The following is an 18,037-nucleotide window of genomic DNA, read 5'->3' as shown; positions in this document are numbered from 1 at the left end:
ACAAGAAGATACTTTTATTCGAAAACAGCACCAGAATCTAATTACAGTAATTTCTCGATTATATCACGGACCCAAAAATTTTTGGCGTGATATACTGAAGCGTGATATAATGAAAATGTATTTTCTGCCATATAATTTTCATCAAAATTTGAGATTTGTATTGCAGAAATAAAGCTAATGAAATAAAAAGCACGTAAGGCATGGGCCAAATGAACACATGCTGCTTGTTTGGGGTTGTTTTTCAATGTAAAATGTATGAATTTCATATACTTATTGTGGCGTGATAAAATTGAATAGAGAACCGTGCTAAAATCGAGAGTGAAGTAATGGAGCGTTATTAAAACGAGCAGTGATAAAATCGAGAAACTACTGTATTTGCGGAGATGATAAAAACGTGACAGAACTACGTTGAACACGCGAAGGATAGGTACCAAAAAAAAAGTGTTGATATGATACTTTTTAATAAAAATCTAAAAAAAAAATCATGATTTTTGCTACTCTGATTCTATGGAGAATCACAAAAACTGCCTGTCCATTTTATAAAATAAAGAGAATTTGATTATGATGCCGGTATCAGAGTTGATAAAGTTAATCATTTAAAATAAGTTGTACACAATACAAAATATTTCAACTCAACAATAACAATGAACTTACCTCCATACATGACGAACAGCGTGATTTTCAGCATGATCAAATTGGGATTGATTCCGTGACGTAGACAAAATTTCCCCCACTTGGTGAGCTCCTCAGTGTCGCTATCGCCAACTGCCTCCGAACAAGTCCCCATCTCGTCGATGTTGACTTTTTCCGACTTTTCACTATCGACCCCCATCTTGCACTATGTACTGTTCCACACTCCGAAAAACCACCCCCTGCTCGCTTCGTTTCTTTGCGTCACTCTGGTCAAAACGCCACACGCTGCTGATCTAGAAAGCGAACAGCCCTCTCGCGAGATTAACCTTCACAGCAGGGCACAAACTGATATGAACTTTAGGTAAGGTCTGGCTGCTCAACAACAAAGACGAATGCTACTCTGAATCTTCGGATCCAGACGACTATACATTGACCGTCACATTTGTGATTTACCGAGATGGATGCGTCGGAGGGGATGAAGATGCTATGGGTATGCGATATGTATTTTTTTTCATGGCGTTAAGAAACAGAATGATACAAGGGATTTCTAGCATTGTCGCAACGATATATAAAAATGTCTACATATTCGCACAATTTTTCGAAACAAAAAATTAGAATATAATTTTCGTCTTTAGAGTAAGGTGGGGCAAAACTTCGACCTGTGGACTATGAAAAAAATCTATGATATCTAAAAAAAAAAAAAAATACGCCGCTCAACGAATCTTTGATCTATTGACTACAATCTTTTGTCATAATAATTTTGCCATTAGGCGCCGCTATTCAGCAAGACTAAGCTTAGGGTCGTGGATTTGACTCCCACCGGTCGAGGATCTTTCCGTGAAGGAAATTTTCTCGACTTCCCATAGCATAGACTGACTGTACAAGGCAATGGTTGGTACTCCGTGATTGATCGGAACTGGTAAGAATTGCACTACGATCCAAATGAATAATAGATGGGAGTTTCCGCTTACGCGCGAAGTGCAATTATAGCATATTTAATATTATTGATCAATAACTGCACCGACCAAGTCCAACAGTCAGTTGGGATAGGGAAGGAATGTCAGGATGTAATGATTGTTGCTTCTAGAGATCGAGAATACCTCTGCATCTCCACAATCACCACTGGAAGGGTGTTTATTAGTGAGGGAGGAAAAGATCTGGGAGTCACATTTGGTCGGTGATGCGATCCATGGATAAGGAGGAAAAATTCGTTTTGTCCTTAAAGCTAGTTTTGTATTGTTGTCTTGAGAAGTTTTTGGTAGAAGATTTAAAAAATACTTCAACATCTTCTTCTTCTTGGCATTAACGTCCTCGCTGGGACAGAGCCTGCTCCTCAGCTTAGTGTTCTAATGAGCACTTCCACAGTTATTTATTGAGAGCTTTCTTTGTCAAAATTGCCATTTCCGCATTCGTATATCGTGCGGCAGGTACGATTAATATATATATTACGATACTCTATGCCCAGGGAAATCAAGGAAATTTCTATTACGAAAAAATCCTGAACCAACCGGGAATCGCACACAGACACCTTCAACATGACTTTGCTTTGTAGCCGCGGACTCTTATAACACGGCTAAAGAAGGTCCCACGTCAACATCTATAATGTCGAACCATTCAAAAGAAGGTTTTATTAATGGCAAAAAGAGAAAAATATATGTATATAATTTCAATCCTATGAAATAGGAATAATGCCGACTTTTGTGGTGCCGAACTATACAAAGTTTGTTTGAATATTACATAAAGGTTACGCTTTCATGAAAAAATTGTTATAATAAGCATGAAACGAACTCACCAGTGGGTAATCCATCCTCGACTGAACACTAATATCTTTTCGAACTCACACAGCGCAAACAGCAAAACTTCTCGGAGTCCCGAAAACAAAGCGTCTTGCTTGGGCTTTCCAAAGCACATTTTCTGCGAAGGAAATTTTCTCAACTTCGCAGGACACAAAGCTGAGCTGCCCATAACTACATATTTGTAACATTCGACAAAAGTAGGCATTGAGTAAATGGAGTACTCAAATCGCATACTGAGTGAATAGTCAGAAAATAATTCTGATAGAAATTTCATTGCTACTACATTACGAGACTCATGTATAATCTCAATGTGACTGTTATGCGGTTACATTCACCAATGTGACAAAACAACTTGGTATTTTTTTTCTAATTTTCTAGAACAATCTCACAGATTTGAGTAACTTGATCGAAAGTATTTATCATTTGATGCCTCTTCACGATATAAACTCAAAAATGTCGAACGGCAGCTTTAACAGTTGTAAAATTAATTGTCTAATACGAACTTTTACCACTCGTGGGGCAAAAATTAGAAACTAGTGTGAGCTGGCTGAGTAAAACACGAATTATTTATATTTTTGTGGCAGGAATACTTTAAACCAGCTTTAAAGTGATGCCTGCATAAAAATGCCCACTGCATTTTGATCGAGAATTTGCCAAAACAAAGGATTGATTGTAATATTTCTATAAATACCAAATTCAACAAGAAAGCGTATTGTTTTCAAAGCGTTTCCAAGAGCTCCAAAAAAGTTTAAAGAGGATCCCAAGATTATCCAAGAGCTTCTAATGTTCTCAGGAATTTCTGAAGGTTACACCAAACCCTATAAAATAAATTTCAGATTTTCGATAAAAAGGAAATCTGTTAAAAATGATTTTGAAACCTCTGTGACTGCTTTTGGGACTTCAACAAAAGTAGATAACTTCGTTTGAAAACCCAGGAAATCAAAAATCTCTTGACGACTTCTAAGAAACTCTCCGAAATCACATACAATCAACAGAAACTTTCAAAGATACCGAATAAAAGCTGTTGGAGTATCTTGACAATTAGAAACCTTTGTGAATACATGATATTGATACGGTCCAAAAAATATCAGAAACTCTTGAAGGCGATTGATAATCTATTGGATCCGGTTGATTGAAACGCTCCGAAAATCTCTCAAGTTCTGGGAATAATTTGAAACCTACTAGTCCTTCCTACTCATCGTTCTCTCTCTTTGAGACTCTCTTTCGCATCTGCTATTTATCAAACTTGATACAACTTGCGATTCATTTTCGATCACGGACCGATACAGATGCAATGTTTATCTTCGCTTACCTTGATCGTGCTTTGAAATCAAGTGAGAACGATGAACTGCAATGCCTGATCACAATACATTATTCATAAATGTAAAGCATTGAATGTAGTTCCAAAACATATTTTGAAAAAAAAAACAAACCAAAAAGTGTTAGAAGAAGGAGATACATTTTCAAAAGACCGCGACAAGCAACATGGAAAGAAGCAGACGAATTCCATTATTGACTTATTTGAAAAATTCTAACTCCAAAACTGTTTGCACTATAAGAAAAGATATAAGGTACCGTGGGGTAAGTGGATACAGAAAAATCAATAGTTAGCTTCATTGTTATGTACAGCTACCGTGAATAATGTAACTCAAACTTTTTTGTGTGGATAACAAGTCCCTTATTATACTTCAAATCTTCATTTATTCCGATTTTTCTGATTGTTATGTATTGAGTTTGAGAGACTTAAAAATTTGCGTCAAATGATCCACTTGTCCCACCATGGTGGGGTAAGTGGATCACCATTAAAAAAATCTGTTCTCGAAACAAATGTAGTGTGATTATGTTTAATAAGAATCATATAACCTTCGTTTTTGTTATTTGTGCTAGTAATGTTACATTTAATTACTTTAAAATTAAAAAGCATTATTATTTTATCAAAATATAATAAAAAGTATGTATATATTAGCTCATACTAATTTGAACAAAAAAAATGTATTGTAAGTAGAAAAATTTGGAGAAAATTCATCCATTTATACGCATAAGTTATACAGGAGTATTGTAAGATAATTTCTAATGATATTTTCGAAAAACACTCTTGGTTTAAGAATATTAGTTACATTAACTTTTGAATAACAAACTGAAATCGTTCTATTTTATTAATGAATATATGTGTATCATCTGTCTAGAACAATTTATATGGTCAAATAAGGTACGATACTATGCTTTCGATTGATAAACTAGTATATTTTGCTCTTTTACAACTCAACTTAGATAAACCACGAAAAGTTTCGTGTAAATTTTGAAATTATTATTCTTTTTATATTTTTTTATACCAGAAAAGTTAAAAAAAACTTTTAGGTGGAATAATTCAAATTTTCTATGGTCAATTTGACAAATTCAAGCTGAGAATGGAAGAAAATAAAAGAAAACAACATTTGCGGATATTAAAGCTTATTAAAATTCTCGTAAGCAGTCTGCCAATAAATGATAATTATTCTTGATCCACTTACCCCACCCCATTAAAAAGTAGGGGTAAGTGTACCATGTCCAATATATTTGTATTTATTTATAAAAATGACATATTTTTCATTGTGATGAATTCAATTTGAACTGAAATGCTCACCATGTGTCCAAAAAATAATATAGTTCGTTTTTAGAGATACAATGGATTTTTGATTGATGGAAAACAATTTTCAAATTAATTACTTTTTGCAACTAACAAGTTTGCTTTGCTAGTGTACGTGTAGTGCCAGTTTTGCAATAGTATCAGTGTGGGCGTAAAAATATAACCTAAGACGAAGCAATGGTGCGAAAACATTCAACATATTCAAGTATTTATGCTTTACATAGACAAATGATCCACTCACCCCACTGATACACTTCCACCACTGTACCTTGCACAGAAAAAATATTAAATGTATTTTCACTAACATATCAAGAATTTTAAATTACACAAAAACCCCATTTTTAATATTTTTTAATCCTCAGCACAGACTCTTGATAGTTAACAGATGCTTGGGACAAATTTTCAAGATGGAGAAATTATTAATAAAAAAGTTTTCCAAAGAACAACTTTTGGCCAATTTTCAAAATTTTGATTTTTTTTTGTCAAAAAATATACATTTTGATGATCGAAAAAAGATATTGTAATTGTTCTGAACCATAATGATTATCTTGATCACTACTCTAGAAGTAGTCATTTCCGAATAATATAATGTTAAATGTTAAAAAAATTAATTAAATTTTAAAAAAGACCATTTTTATAAGTTATTCGCGATTCTCCAACAAGGATATAAGTAAAGCCCCAAGCACAATGTGAGCGGCAGCACGGTACAACGGCAAAACGGCAAGCCCATCTTGAGCTACACTCTACTTGTCAAGTCAATGTTGAAAAGGATTTAGTCAACATGGAATTTAGAAGTAAAGTGTAGATCAAGATGGGCATGCCATTCTGCCGTTGTACCGCGTTGCCGTTCACATTGTGCTTGGGGCCTAAGTGGAAAGAAATATGGTCTTCACTCTCTAAAACATATTATTGATGGTGAATCGCGAATAACTGTTAAAAATGGCCTATTTTTATATACTTTTTTCTTTGCTTTAAACTTGATTTAATTCAAAAATGGCTACTACTATGGAAGGTATTCAGATAATCATTATGGTATAGAATTATTTTAAAATTCTTATTGTATTACCAAAACGTATTTATTTTGTCAAAAAACTAAATTTTGAAAATCTACCAAAAGTTGTTGTTAGAAAAACTTTTGTATTAAAATTTCTTCATCATGAAACTATGGCCCAAACATCTGTTTCAATTTTTATTTTTTTTTTATCAAGATTTTATAGTGTAATAAGTGTATAGTCCTTGTTGGACATAACGCCAGAAAAAAGAAGATAAAGAAGATAAAAAACGGAGGAATAACCGGAATAACTGCTGTAGTATTTGCTGAAGTATTAGATTAAATAAAGTTTCAAAGAATCCATGGATTATACTAATTATAATCATTCGAGGTAAATTTGGAACAACTGCAAGAGTAAAAAATTGCAAGAGATATTGCTGGAGGAGATTAAAACACGGATTCCCTGGTCGAGTTTAATTAGGAGTTCTTAACAAATTTCCTGGAAAAATCCCTGGAGAAAACAAGCATTAATTCTTGGAGCAATTACTCTTTAAATTGCTTTGAGAATTAATGGAAAAATCTGGAGGAAAGAAATGTGGAAATTATTGGTGATTTTCTTAAGCAAATACTGGAGAAATGATTGTATTCAAAAATCTGTGAAGGAATATCTGAACGTTTTTTTTTTTTTTGAGAATTGGAATCTTGAGGAGTTTTGAGATTGATTCATTTCTAGATTTTTGGTTTAAAGCTGACTACAAAATAAAATTATCAAAACATTTTGAATTTCGAAAGTGTTTTAAAAATTATTTGAAATTTATGAAAAAGTGCTGAATCTTAACAACATAGCATTGAGGAACTGCAAATTAGATTGAAAAAAAAAATGCTCGTTCCGACAATCCGTTTCTTAATGAGCACAATTTAATTATTGTATCTCGCAGTTTCGAAATACCTTAGGTACCCCAACAAATTTGTGGTACATAAAACAACAACTATCATCAAATATAAAATAATAAATGCATGAATCGAAAACATAATTTATGTATGATTTTTCCTAAAAAAAACATAAAAAACCGATCAAAACTATAAGGTCTTGGAACTTAAATGTCGGTAACAAGTACTGTAAAGGTTAAAATCAATGCATTGCGGTATTTTGCACCCGATACTTGTAATTATAAGTGATCTATATTAAACAACCCAAAACATGCTTTTAATTGGGGACCGTGCAGAAACCATTTTAAGCTATGAGAGGAGGAAGCGTGAATAATCCTAGCTTGATATTTTTGATATAAGTTAAGGTACGCATCTTCCTCGATTAAGGTGAAAATTAATCAAAGGCATATCTTAAAATCTCATGAGCACAAATTTAAATAACCGGTGGTTTGTCGAACAAGGCTGTTGATGATTTATATCGCGAATTGGGTTAGACGTGAATATATCATGGATCACATCACCAACCATAGGTGACTCCAAGATCTTTACCTTATCCCACTAACCCGATAACCTTCCCGTGATAACTGTGGAGCTGCAGAAGATTATATTATATTATATATTTTTCTTGTAGCCCAAACGGTTCACTACAACTTCTTCATAGTACATTTTTCTCTAAAATCAACAGTTTCGGAGCTAGAATTGTCCAAATAAGTTGCATGCAAAAACTTATAGCCCATTTTCAGAAGTTATTCTCGACTCAAAATAATCAATTTTTCTTTGTAAAACACTTATTGTACCATACCAAAAACATGTGCAAAATTTACTGCAAATCGAAGATGGTCGAGTTCTGTGGCTGACCGATTTGACATGGAATTCGTCAGCAATGTCTTAAATTGACAAAAAAAAAACAGACTACGTAGGACTAGATTTTAGTTTACATCTAATCTCCTGCAAATTATGCTATTTTTTTCTGTTGGAAGAAAGATTCACAAACAGATTTTTTTAAGGTGATTATAGAACGAAGCCACACCTCAAATTTTCAAGAGCACAAGACTTGAGAACCAATCAGCGCTTCGCGTCAAAAATCTATCCCATTGATCACCACCAGCAAGCAAGCAAGTTGATTGGTTTTCAACGCGAACTGTTGTCAGATACTCTTGTCTTGTGCACTTGATAATTCAAAGTTTGTCTTCGTTTTATAATCACCTTAAGTAAACTTAATTCAAAACAGACTAAAACGTCACTTACCCCCTTTTGCGTTTAACCCCTTCATTTCAAAATTTCTTCATAGTAATTTCCATACAAACCTACATCGTTATTGGGTAACCTTTGAATCACCACTGAAAATGTTGAAATTTTTTCAGAACATTTCATTTTTTATCTAAAGTATATTAGGAAGGATATAGGACATTGAATTTTCAAACTTGTTTGAATTGTGAACTGCCTTTTAGAAAAACTTTCGAGAATATTAGTGATAGAATTATGGGATGTATCCCAAGAGCATGTTTAACAGGAATCAATTTTAAGAATGATCTCTGGAGAAGATCAATCTCTCTAGCTTTTTTTTTTTGAGAAACGCATTGAAATGTTGGGGGCCAGATAGCCGTAGCGGTAAACGCGCAGCTATTCAGCAAGGCCAAGCTGAGGGTCGTGGGTTCGAATCCCATCGGTCGAGGATCTTTTCGGGTTGGAAATTTTTTCGACTTCCCAGGGCATAAAGTATCATCTTACCTGCCACACGATATACGCATGCAAAAATTGTCATTGGCATAGTAAGCTCTCAGTTAATAACTGTGGAAGTGCTCATAAGAACACTAAGCTGAGAAGCAGGCTCTGTCCCAGTGGGGACGTAACGTCAGACAGAAGAATTGAAATGTTTCTGAAAAAACCATGATAATATATTTAAGAAATTCTTGAAGAAATACTTGGACTAATTTTATTAAGAGACTTTGCTATGACAGTTGTATTGCACTTTCGAGAGGTGAAAACGTTCGTCACTATGATCTGCTAAGCGCTTGAAACCAGAGACGTGACCGACTGGTTTCTGGTTTTTATGTTTGTGGCCCACAATCTGGTATTAGTAGCTGAGGATTACATTTTCGGTGGTCTACATATCTAGAACCCACTTTTCTCAACCCGGGAGAGAATATGTTTTTACTAGACTTTTTGTTTTAAACAATAGATTTGTGTTAGGAACATTTGTTCCAATGTTGTATTTTTATCGTTTTAAGGGGGTGGTTCATTCATTACGTGAGGCTTTTTTTTGGGGGGGGGGTCTCGAGATTTCTTACGCGCCATTCAAATTATTTTTGATTTTCATTTAAAAAATCTTATCATGGGGAGATGGGGGGACTAAAAACCGCCAAAATTGTCTTACGTAATGAAGGGACAGCCTCCAAGGTAAATTGGCATAAAAAATCAAGGTTTCGGTTATATCATTTTTATCTCATGAAAAACTACCGTAGAAAATGAGGACGAATTAACCCAAATGTATCCAAACAGGAGTGATGAATTCAGATGATATCTAATCAAATATTATTTTGAGGCCTCACGAAGATAATGAACTTGTACTGTTTACTTTCCTATAAATTTAGGGTACACGTGACCAATGGCGTGACATTATATTTGCATAGGTCTCATCATAGAGTTCCATTGTTCAAAGAGATAAAATTGTCTTCCGGTGATCAGCCACGAAAAAAAAAAAAGTGTTGTGCAGCGAATTCCATTTGACTCAGGCGACTTTTCAAAGTAGGTATGTTTTCACAAAGCTGAACAATTACCTTCAACTCGAAATGTAAACCAACGTGTGTCGTTGATTAATTAGATCTTGTTTTCAAAGCCAAGAGTGTACACATCGCATCTCGTAGAGCTTGCACTGATTGTTTGAACGAGATACGTTCAACCGCAGCCATTGGCGTAGCGGAGACGCTTCATCTTTCACTCAGTGCTCCTTTACGTTATAAGGTAGCGGTAAACCGATAACGAGTACTACTGCGCCTTTCATAGTATTTGCAGGGCATATCCATTATACTTTTTGCCGATTAACGCGAATCAACTACTAGCACTAGTTCTATGGTTTGCCCTAACACCAACAGCTTCAGCAATGATCTTGAACGTAACACTCTCGCAAGTTGCTCAGCCAAAACTGCTATCAATGATAACTAGTTATATCGCTGAGTATCTCCTTCCAAGATAATCCATATTGCTCCATGCAATCCAAGACACGGAGAGCACGAACGCTCGAATCGCAACGGAAGTCACGAATTAAGGCAAACCGCGCGCAAATGCGAGTCATTGCCGCAATGTGGAGAAACGGTAGCATCTTCTATGGGTATGCGATATTTCGAATGATTCTGTCAAGTAAACGCTCGGAACGAAATGAGCAGTGAATGGGAACAAATTGAAAACGAATTTTGATTTTGTGATATTATCGTATATGATAACTCAATATGATTATATTCTGATCGAGTTAACAACAATCATAACAAAATAAGAAATGATGATGATGATGATGATGATGATGATGGTCCCGCCACATACCCCTACAAAGGTTTGAGCTAGACGAATATCTTTAAGATAATTATTATGATCAATTTAATCAGATATTGCAAAACGAAACGGTCTGATTATTTTTTACAGATATAAATAACATAGAAATTTTCATACTATACAGCAACAAAGAAATGTTCATAAGCATAACCAAGGATCATGAAATTCCAACAAAATCCAAAACCTTGTCAGGATTGAAAACTCCGCAAGACGATTTCAAAACTATCGACAACATTCGCATTTTCAAGAAGTTTCCGACATTCAACCAGCGAGCCTACTAATAATCCAAAGAATCCTTCAACAGTGAAATTGTCCAATTTTGTTTACAAATCATAAAATAGTCATTTATACCTGTATACCGCGCGCGAGACTCAAACTTTTGTAGACTACACAAAAAAATAGGTTTTAAGCTAAAGCTACGTCAACAATATAAAAATCCATCATCATCATCAGGGTGAACATAATAGTTTGTCTATACCCTAATGAAATAAAACAAATAAATTATGCAATCAAATAATCTGTTTGTAAAAACATCGTCAAGATACAAAATTAGTCATTATTAAAAAATTACCATTTGGCTGCTCAAAATACAGCTTTTACGTGTGAAATGCATAGTCTCTTGAACTGTGACAGAGTCGTTGCACGCTTTATTTGTATTGGCATAGAATTGAAAACATTTATTCCTTTGTAGTATAATGAGTTTTGTGAAGCACCATGCAGAAAATTGGGTGTTCTGATTTCGTCCGCGTTTCTTGTGTTATATCTATGAATGTCACTTCCTCTTTCAATTCTGTCACACAAATATCGAGGCAGCAAACCGTTGACTACTTTATAAACGAACACCATTGTCAAATAAACAATTCTTTGCTTCACTGACAGCCATTGTAGAGCGTCTAACAAAAAAAGTGAGGAAGTGAGTCTATCACATCTTAAAATCAAGCGCATAATTTTATTTTGCAAGCGCTGCAATCTCGATATTTGTGTTTCATTAGCCAAAAACAAAATGTAAGGGCAAAAATCCAAGTGAGGAGAGATGATTGATTTGTATAACAATATCTTACTAGCAATGGTTAATTCGTTTTTTAATCGACAAAGAATACCGTACTTCTTGGCTATTTTCTTGATGACATTGTTAATATGAGTGGCAAATTTAAGCTTATCATCAATAATCACGCCAAGATATTTAATTTCTCGAACGCGATCAATTGCCTCATTGTCAATTTCAACAGAGACTTGTTCATTATTACGATTCCGCGAAATGATCATGAATTTTGTTTTACTTATGTTCAATTTCAGTTGTTTAAACTTCAACCATCTACTTAAATAACGCAAATCTTCATTCAAGTTTGAAACGGCTTGTTCTAAATTTTTAGCTGCAATGAATAACACGGTGTCATCCGCGAACAAGTTAATATCACAAAATCGTAAGACTCGTCTCATGTCATTAATGTATATAATAAATAAAATAGGGCCTAATACACTTCCCTGTGGAACACCAAGATTACTTTCCACGGGACTGGAAACCGAATTATTAAAAACAGTCCGTTGAGTTCTTCCACACAAATAGCTTTCGAACCATTTGTATGCAGAACCCGAAATTCCAAAGTGCTCGATTTTTTTCAACAATAAGGGCTTAGAAATCGTCTCGAAGGCGCGTTTCAGATCCAGAAATACAGCAATGATAGTTTCTTTACACTCCATTTTTTCTTTCCATTTGGCTAAAACCAAGTTCAATGCGGTTTCACAAGAATGTCCTTCTCGATATCCCGATTGCTCTGGTATCAGCAAGTTATTATTATTCAATTATTCAATTCTTATTGGCCTTTAACAACAAGTTCTAAAATTTTCTCTAATGTGTGCAACATGTTGATGGGACGAAACTCTTCGGCTTTAATCGTTCCAGCAACCTTTTGTATAGGAATCACTAAAGATTCCTTCCAAACCTGTGGCACGTGCCCGGTTCTCAAAGATTCATTTATAAGGTCCAACAGATTGTGTCCAATGACATGAAAGCAATCTTGCACAACTCTAGCATTAACATTATCTACTCCAGCCGTTTTATCTAAAGAAAAACATATACTTCTTAATTCATCAAATGTAATCGGGTGAAAACATTCAAGTTTACATCTACTATTAACCGGCTGTTTGATTTCGTCAGGTTCAGCAACCAACTCAATAGATTGGTTGATCGATGAAACGCTATCGACAAAATATTTGTTAAAATTACATGCAATTTCTTGTTCTGACTGTTCTAATGTGCCATCGAAAGTTATGGATCGCGGATTACAATTATTAGGTTTCAATAAAGACTTTAAAATTTTCCATAACTCCTTGCTGTTGTTCTGATGCTGATCGATTTTCCTCTGAATATATTCACAGCGGGTCTTTTTCAACGTTTGTGAATATATATTTCGCGCTAACTTGTACCTTCTCCAGTTATTGTAATTATTTCTCCTTAAAAACTTTTTGTACAGTTTATCCCTCTTGCGTTTAAGACGAAGAAGCTCTAAACTGTACCAGCTGTTTGAGTTTTCTAGAGATACAAACTTTTGTTCAACTAACTTATTGGTACTGGTTTTTAATATATCCGTTAAAACAGCTGCTTTATGATCCAAACTGCCCGCACTATTATGCAAACCCATACTTCTTTCAACAAGATTTGATACCGCCTGTTTTGAATATTTCCTCCAGCACTTTTTTCTTACAAGATTATCTCGAATACTACTGTTATCTTCAATATTTATAACTAAAGTTTCATGATCGGTTATTTTCAAATCTGAACATGTGACTGAGTTTACTGTATCGAAATTAGAATAGACATGATCAATAATTGCCGGGAAATTCGAGAGTAATCGGTAACTTTTTGTTTCAAATTGAAATACTCAGCCAAACGCCTCAAATGATTCGAATTCGCATCACACCAATTGATATTAAAATCGCCAGCAAGTACGTTAATTTTACTAGGATCTATAAATGTCTCAAACCAGTTTTCTAAAATTTCGATAAAACGCTGGTCGTTTGAACTGGGAGAATGATACAAAATACCATAATTACCCATCTTCATGCCACGTACAACCGTAATGCCTAAGAACCAATTACCATCATGCGCCTCGTTCGATTGAAGCTTGAATTGAACTGATTCTTTGACATAAATAGCAACTCCGCCAGTGTGTCTTGAATGTGACAAACAAGCAGCAATATTGTAACCCGGAATATTATACTGATTAAATGCATCAATGTCTACAATATGTGTTTCCGCGAGAAGTACCAAAAATGGACGCTTTTCCTCTACAATCTGACGTAATGCAACGTAGTTTGTAGATAATCCAGCAATATTAAAATACAAAATGTCTAATTGGTTCACATTACTACTGGAACTTGTTTGCTATTTATTGAAATGCAAGCTGCTTTTTTCTGATCAAATAGCTTCTTATATGCCATACATTCATTCTTACTGAAAGCTGGATGATTAATATTCAAGTTCATGTTACGTTCATTATTCATTTTTATACAATTTACACATTTCAATACGGTTGACGTACACTCCGATGTTTTGTGACTTCCGCTGCACTTAGAGCACACAGTGCTGTTGTTGCACTTCGTACTCATGTGCCCGAATTCTCCACATTCGAAGCATCTTAATACACTAACCGCGGGAACTACAACGCACCGATCAAATTTTACATTAACTTTTTTGGCAGTTAAGAGACAGCTATACGTATCAACATCTACTTCGATTACGGCATTGTATTGCTTGTATCGGAAGCGTGGATTTTCATAAACATTTAATACTTTCACATCATTAATCGCGATATCTTCATTATGACTTTTTAAATAGTCAATGATGACATCGGAGGAATATTTATAGCTCATACCCAACACTTTCAATCTTGGCACCGATGTTGGGACAACAGCGCTGTAGTTTTCACCCAGATCGTTTTGCATGCCATTTTTCACAAGATCAACATTATATCCTGTTGCACACTTCACAATTACGGAGCCATCTTTCCCGTTTCTAAAGCTTTCTACTTATCTTGTGTATTTTTGGATCAAGTTTTTCATACAAAAATTTGCGAGTGTCCTCGCTGCTCTGATTGGACGTTGGTTTAATCACAATAACCGGACGAGTCTCACTCTTTTTTGGTGAATTTGGTTTAGGACCTTTACTTTTACTTTTCCGAGCTTTTTTATTAACTACTGTAACAAAAGGATTCGCGTCTTCAAAAACATCGTCATTATCAAAATCATAATTTCATCTGTATTACTTATTTTCCTTTTTTTTCGTGCACTAGAGGTCGATTCCAAATGAACCGACCTAGATGCATCACGCGTACCTTTCATTGTAGCTAATTTCATTTTATCCGCATTAAATTGAAAAAATGAACTTGTCATATTTTCTATTTTGCCATTAATTAATTTCTCAATATTATTTACAGCCTCATTAAGAGTGCCGTTAACATTCTGTACCAATTCTTCCATACCGGACTTTAACGCGTCAAACTTTTGTGTTAAAATGAACACAATAATAACAAATTTTGATAATGCTACATCAAACGGAAAACTTATTTGGGTTCTTAGAGGCCCTGAAATCATGGTGAAAATTTCTCATTGCATTAAACATTGAACATCTGGTGAAAGGGAAGGGAAACTGCCGAAGGCAGTTATAGGGGCCTATAGGAAAAAGATTAATTCTTAAATAACTTTGTTACTTTCGAAGAAAGCGTGATGAAATGTTCAGCAAAAGCACGGGTTTTTTTCATGACAAACAACTTTGTAGAAAAGTCTATCTAAATGTTTTGAAAAAATAATTTTTCTCTCTCACTGTACAAGATAGAAAGAAACTTCTCCGAACAAACTATATCGCTAAAATCAACGGTTTGGGCGCTATTCAAAAAGCGCATAAAATCGACAAATTAAAACACAGTGCATAGTAAGATGAGGCATAAGTTCGATCTAAATAAATTAATCAATATTTAAAAAAAAAAAAAAAATTACGGTTGAAAAGTATCAAATACTACACAGTGAACCTTCAACATATTTGCTGAACAAACTTGGGTAAAAATAGGTATTTACCCATTTTTAGTTTTAAAATAGTCATGAACGAACTTTTGCATCACTACAAGTCGCAGCAAAAGTTCGTCAACAGTAACACAAAACACGACTCTAGTAACAAGCATACTTTCTACCACACATAAACTTATGTTCGCAGAAAACACACACATAGTTTTTACATACATTTTCAAAAAAAAACAAGGTAAATTGTAATACATCCAAAAATTGCAGTTTTTCTCAGAAATACCCGACCAGTGGACTACAACAAAATTGTAGCACAACTGTATCAAGATTTATTACAAATAACAAATTTTGTTTCATGTTTGAGAGAAGCACTTTGAGAAGATGGAAGAAATTCTAACATAATTAAATCAAAATCAGTTATAATTACAACTGTTTTTTTTCAAATTCGTTACAATTTCAAATATAATTATAACATTATTTTGTTATAATTCAATTATGGAAAATAACAAGATGAGTTATATTTTTGTTTGATTTCAAACATAATGAGTTACATTTTTGTTCAAGTTATAACATATTTTGTTCTAATTTTGTTTAGTGAAGAGGAAATTGTTTTATAATTTTTATTTTTTTTACTACTAAACAAAAATATAATATGAATATAATTACATATATAACATGTTTTCTGAGAAAAAAAAACACGCTGGACAAGTAACAAAATCTGTTACAACTCTGTTGTAATCCACTGGTCGGGTAAAGTAAAAAATGAAACTTCGGCAACCTTTCTCACACGAGCAGGCATATTTTGCTACATTTTTAGATGATATTGCCCCACTTTACTCTACCAGTCATACCTCTACCGGTTGTCACCTATGTGACAAACTTAGTGGTTATAGCGTTTAAGTATGAGGCAAAAATTGACTTATTTTTGAAAAAAATTACTCAAAAATACAAGATTTGCTGTTTATCATACATTATTTTTCAATTCTTAAAAAAGACCACTTCAACACAGCATCTAAAACCAGTGTCGGCCCATCAACAGTAAGTAGCTTGGTGTAAAAAATTGGTCTGCCATGCAAATCATATTTCATTGTATCAATCTTATTGCAGATGATACTAGTTGATGAAATTTGGTCCATTTTCGAATTCGACCACTTCCTCTGGAAGTTGCCTTTGGCAGAAGCAAAGGAAAACTCTGACCAAACTGAACAATTTTTAACCTTCCTTGTTTTCCTTGTTTTGATAATCGGCACTGTACAGAAGCTGAATCTTTGTAGGGAAAAGATATAGAAATTTTGAATTTTGTCACTTTTTTACTGGTGATCAATCGATCAAGTTTTTACCGTTAACGGCTGTCTGTTTTACTTAATTTGTGCTCTTGAAAATTCGTGGTTTTGCTTCGACGTATTTTCACCTTAACTTTATCTGAAAGGTTCTCACCCAAGAATGGGAACTTAGGCATGGCCGTTCTGGACACAAAGGCAGGTGAAGGAATCAGAAGGAATTGGGCAAGTGGAACATATAAGTACCGTCAAACGGGATAACTTGCAACAATTTTCAACTTCAAAGCTATATGGATGGAAAATTCGGCTGGTTAGCCGTAAACCACGATTCATAATTAAAAACAAGTATTTATCGAGCAATGGACTGATGTTCCGTAGCCGGTCGTTTGAGAACTTCGCAACTCATTGGAAGCCCACACAATAGAAACCTCAGCCAGCACAGTTGCTGGCTAGTGTAGTGTGCTACTTCAATACCTAAAAAATAATGCGCTCTCGGGCTAGGCATTGGATTTGTGTTTGGATGGGCATCTTATTCTTCCGAAAGAGGTGCACTTTGCGAAAAAAGACCACGTGATTATTGAGCTCAAATCGAATTCAGGTTAACTTCTGCGTCCATGAGTCCTCTCATGGCGTAGGGGTAACGCGCCCTAACTAAAGATCAGGGAGTCGTGACTTCGATTCTCACTGAGAAGACGTGTAACTTTTTCGCAAAACTTCACATCAATTTGTCCATTTAATCCAATTGCAAAGTATATTTAATGTTTAGCTCTTCGGCAGTTGTTGATTTTGTGGTTTTCATACAATTTGTATGGAATGTAAAGTTGTTGAAAATCCCCCTGAATTAGATTTGACCAGATTTGGTCAAAATATTCCGGAACCAACTTTAAAGTAATGCCTACAATGATTTCCAAGAAGAACTCTTGATGTAACTACAGTTTTTTTTTCTCAAATCAGCTCCGATAGGGTGAAGTAGGGTTTCAGTGCTAGTAATGGACTTCTTAGTAGCTGAGATTCATTCTCGATGCTTTTTTGCAATTATATCTTAGATGGATATATGTTTTGTGCAGTCTTTCAACAAGTTCCATGTTTTAACTTCATAGTGCGCTATTAAAACACACAAAAACATTCGATTTAGCCCGTGAAATACTCATTTGGAAAACGGTTGTCCTTATGCCCGGAAGGGTTTTTAATAGGAATGTTTAAAATTTGACGTTTC

The 18,037-nt window shown here is 34.5% G+C and overlaps 1 protein-coding gene across 7 annotated transcripts in view; it reads right to left on the bottom strand.

Moving 5' to 3' along the window:
• Positions 1-18,037, bottom strand: part of LOC5566438 — a 139,599-nt gene that overhangs the window by 120,153 nt on the left and 1,409 nt on the right. For 3 of the 7 annotated variants that reach the window (XM_021844869.1, XM_021844874.1, XM_021844875.1), the window contains exon 2: positions 655-1,005. In XM_021844869.1, coding sequence (XP_021700561.1) covers positions 655-832 — 178 coding nt within the window. In that variant the 5' untranslated portion in view covers positions 833-1,005. Of the gene's footprint in view, positions 1-654; positions 1,040-18,037 lie in introns of all 7 variants that reach the window. The other 4 variants (XM_021844871.1, XM_021844870.1, XM_021844872.1 and 1 more) reach the window with 4 other exon arrangements.

Source organism: Aedes aegypti, chromosome 2 (assembly GCF_002204515.2).
Source record: "Aedes aegypti strain LVP_AGWG chromosome 2, AaegL5.0 Primary Assembly, whole genome shotgun sequence".
Classification (NCBI taxonomy): domain Eukaryota; kingdom Metazoa; phylum Arthropoda; class Insecta; order Diptera; family Culicidae; genus Aedes; species Aedes aegypti.
The sequence above is the reverse complement of the archived record's forward strand: the minus strand, read 5'-3'. Positions and strand labels throughout refer to the sequence as shown.